This window comes from Micropterus dolomieu, unplaced genomic scaffold, assembly GCF_021292245.1.
Source record: "Micropterus dolomieu isolate WLL.071019.BEF.003 ecotype Adirondacks unplaced genomic scaffold, ASM2129224v1 contig_14180, whole genome shotgun sequence".
Classification (NCBI taxonomy): Eukaryota; Metazoa; Chordata; class Actinopteri; order Centrarchiformes; family Centrarchidae; genus Micropterus; species Micropterus dolomieu.
The window spans coordinates 1-3281 of NW_025743166.1; the positions used below are offsets into that span (position 1 = coordinate 1).

The 3281-nt window shown below is 47.0% G+C and overlaps 1 protein-coding gene across 1 annotated transcript; it reads left to right on the forward strand.

Annotated features, from left to right (window-relative positions):
* The first annotated feature begins 1079 nt into the window (after nucleotides 1-1079).
* On the forward strand, nucleotides 1080-2796 carry LOC123966763 (receptor-type tyrosine-protein phosphatase mu-like). The gene is made up of 3 exons (XM_046042880.1): nucleotides 1080-1290; nucleotides 2159-2290; nucleotides 2605-2796. The coding sequence occupies exons 1-3, from the start codon at nucleotides 1126-1128 to the stop codon at nucleotides 2794-2796; spliced, it is 489 nt and encodes a 162-aa protein (XP_045898836.1). The 5' UTR covers nucleotides 1080-1125.
* The last annotated feature ends 485 nt before the right edge of the window (nucleotides 2797-3281 follow it).

The window sequence follows — 3281 nt, forward strand, 5'->3', positions numbered from 1 at the left end:
GGAACGTTAATAAGGCGTCAGCGAAGGGGTGGGAAACCATCGGTTCTGTCTTTAGGAACGTTAATAAGGTGTCAGCGAAGGGGGGCAAATCATCGGTTCTGCAGTTTGGAACGTTAATAAGGCATCAGCGAAGGGGGGCAAATCATCGGTTCTGCAGTTTGGAACGTTAATAAGGCGTCAGCGAAGGGGGGCAAATCATCGGTTCTGCAGTTTGGAACGTTAATAAGGCGTCAGCGAAGGGGTGGGAAACCATCGGTTCTGTCTTTAGGAACGTTAATAAGGTGTCAGCGAAGGGGGGCAAATCATCGGTTCTGCAGTTTGGAACGTTAATAAGGCATCAGCGAAGGGGGGCAAATCATCGGTTCTGCAGTTTGGAACGTTAATAAGGCGTCAGCGAAGGGGGGCAAATCATCGGTTCTGCAGTTTGGAACGTTAATAAGGCGTCAGCGAAGGGGTGGGAAACCATCGGTTCTGTCTTTAGGAACGTTAATAAGGTGTCAGCGAAGGGGGGCAAATCATCGGTTCTGCAGTTTGGAACGTTAATAAGGCATCAGCGAAGGGGGGCAAATCATCGGTTCTGCAGTTTGGAACGTTAATAAGGCGTCAGCGAAGGGGGGCAAATCATCGGTTCTGCAGTTTGGAACGTTAATAAGGCGTCAGCGAAGGGGTGGGAAACCATCGGTTCTGTCTTTAGGAACGTTAATAAGGTGTCAGCGAAGGGGGGCAAATCATCGGTTCTGCAGTTTGGAACGTTAATAAGGCATCAGCGAAGGGGGGCAAATCATCGGTTCTGCAGTTTGGAACGTTAATAAGGCGTCAGCGAAGGGGGGCAAATCATCGGTTCTGCAGTTTGGAACGTTAATAAGGCGTCAGCGAAGGGGTGGGAAACCATCGGTTCTGTCTTTAGGAACGTTAATAAGGTGTCAGCGAAGGGGGGCAAATCATCGGTTCTGCCGTTAGGAACGTTAATAAGGTGTCAGTGAAGGGACGGCAAACCTTAAATTCAGTCTAAATTGATGGGAGCAGTTGTGTTGGGGTGATGTTGTTGGTATCTGTACTGGCATTGACCGTGGTATTGATATGAATTAGTAATTACATTGGTGTGTGCGTGCTCAGACTCTGAACATGGTCACGCCCACGCTGCGGGTGGAGGACTGCAGCATCGCTCTTTTGCCTAGAAACCACGAGAAGAACCGCTGCATGGACGTGTTGCCTCCGGACCGCTGCCTGCCGTTCCTCATCACCATCGACGGAGAGAGCTCCAACTACATCAACGCTGCGCTGATGGACGTATGTGACACAAATTTACTCAAAGACAAAAAGCATAATGTAAACGTAGGGAATCTGACAAATTATTATCATTTCACTGCTTCCTGATTGATCAGCAACTAAAAGACTATGGATGGTGAAAGTCCAGATGGACATATTTCAAGGCACTGGATGTAACGTTAGCTCTAATGGTAGCTAATGGGTTATCAAATATGTTGTTTTACCTTGAAATATGATCGATGTCCCTCCGGACTTTCACCAGCCATCGTCTCCTGGTCGATCAGGAAAGCACAGCAGTGCGACATTGTGCTTTTGATAACAGCATTTCAGTTCCTTGATGAGATGTCAGGGAAAAATGGCCGCCATGTGGATATGGTGCATTACAAGGAGCTGAATAAGCCGTTAGCAGCTCCTGTTTGCTTCCTGTTTGCAGGGTACAGACAACTTTAGCTGTGATACTAAGGAAAACTTAAAAACATGATTCTTATAATATTAAGTACATCATTATACATCATAATACCTAGTTTCATTATTATTTATTATAATGATAGGTCATGAAAGTAACTGTCCCTTTAAATGCCAGAGAGAGAGAGGCCTTTGGTTTATGTTAGAGAGCGGGAGAGAGCAGGCTCAGCATCTTTGTGGGTTAATGGAGGGTTTAGAAACACAGACCACAGTATTGTCCTACCCTACCATTTCACCAATAAACAACTCCATCCCCATGGAAACTGACCAAATACCTGACCACAGAGAGTGTGTGTGTTCAAAGCTCCTCTTACATTAAAGCTCAGAGAGGGAAAAACTTTGCTCTTGTTGATCTTACTCATTCGCGTGCTTGATGTCATTTCCTGCTGCGTGACCTTATATTGGTGTGTGTTAACTGTTGCAGAGCTACAAGCAGCCGTCAGCGTTTATCGTTACCCAGCATCCTTTGCCCAACACAGTGAAGGACTTCTGGCGTCTGGTCCTGGACTACCACTGTACGTCTATCGTCATGCTGAACGACGTCGACCCTGCACAGGTAAACACACACACACACACACACACGTCAACGCACGTGAAAGATTAACGAAAAGATGAGTGTGAACCAGATTCAAGTGTAAAAGTACTGTATACGTGTACATATTATATACCCTGAAAATAAATAACAGGTAACAGTAACAGCACTGTACATATCTAATATCTACTCAAAAGTATACAGATATTCACGTTTCCTCCCTGAGGAATCTGAATATCCTGTTACCAGTTGCTCCTGGTGATATAGCTCTGGTGGAAAATCATAGGAATGACTGTACGAAGATAGAAAATCAACCAGTCCGTGTGTCTGTGTCTCAGCTGTGTCCTCAGTACTGGCCGGAGAACGGCCTCCATCGCCTCGGCTCGTTGCAGGTGGAGTTTGTCTCCGCAGATCTGGAAGAGGACGTCATCAGCCGAATTTTCAGGATCTACAACACAGCAAGGGTGCGTTTCTTTTACTCTCTGTTACCTCCCTTTATGGTTGATGTTACTTTGACTACTACCACCTAAAGACAGGGACACGCGTCAGGACTATATCTCCTTTTTTGGCTGGCAACCACCTCTATTTTGGTACAAGAACATGTAATAGATTGTTGTGGGATTTGCATGATCATCTACCTGCAGAGCTACTGTGATTTACTGTGGTCCAGTGGTGACAGAGCAATGATCCAGTGGTGACTGAACAGTGATCCAGTGGTGACTGAACAGTGATCCAGTGGTGACTGAACAGTGGTCCAGCGGTGACTGAACAGTGGTCCAGCGGTGACTGAACAGTGGTCCAGCGGTGACTGAGCAGTGGTCCAGCGGTGACTGAGCAGTGATCCAATGGTGACTGAACAGTGGTCCAGCGGTGACTGAGCAGTGATCCAGTGGGGACAGAGCAGTGGTCCAGTGGTTATTGAGCAGTGGTCCAGTGATGACTGAACAGTGGTCCAGTGGTGACAGAGCAGTGGTCCAGTGGTGACTGAGCAGTGGTCCAGTGGTGATCCAGCGGG

Coding starts and splice junctions, on each gene's coding strand:
- LOC123966763 (XM_046042880.1), top strand. CDS start 1,126: ATGGTCACGCCCACGCTGCGGGTGGAGGACTGCAGCATCGCTCTTTTG. Junction 1,291..2,158: donor TCAACGCTGCGCTGATGGAC/GTATGTGACACA, acceptor TAACTGTTGCAG/AGCTACAAGCAGCCGTCAGC. Junction 2,291..2,604: donor ACGACGTCGACCCTGCACAG/GTAAACACACAC, acceptor TCTGTGTCTCAG/CTGTGTCCTCAGTACTGGCC.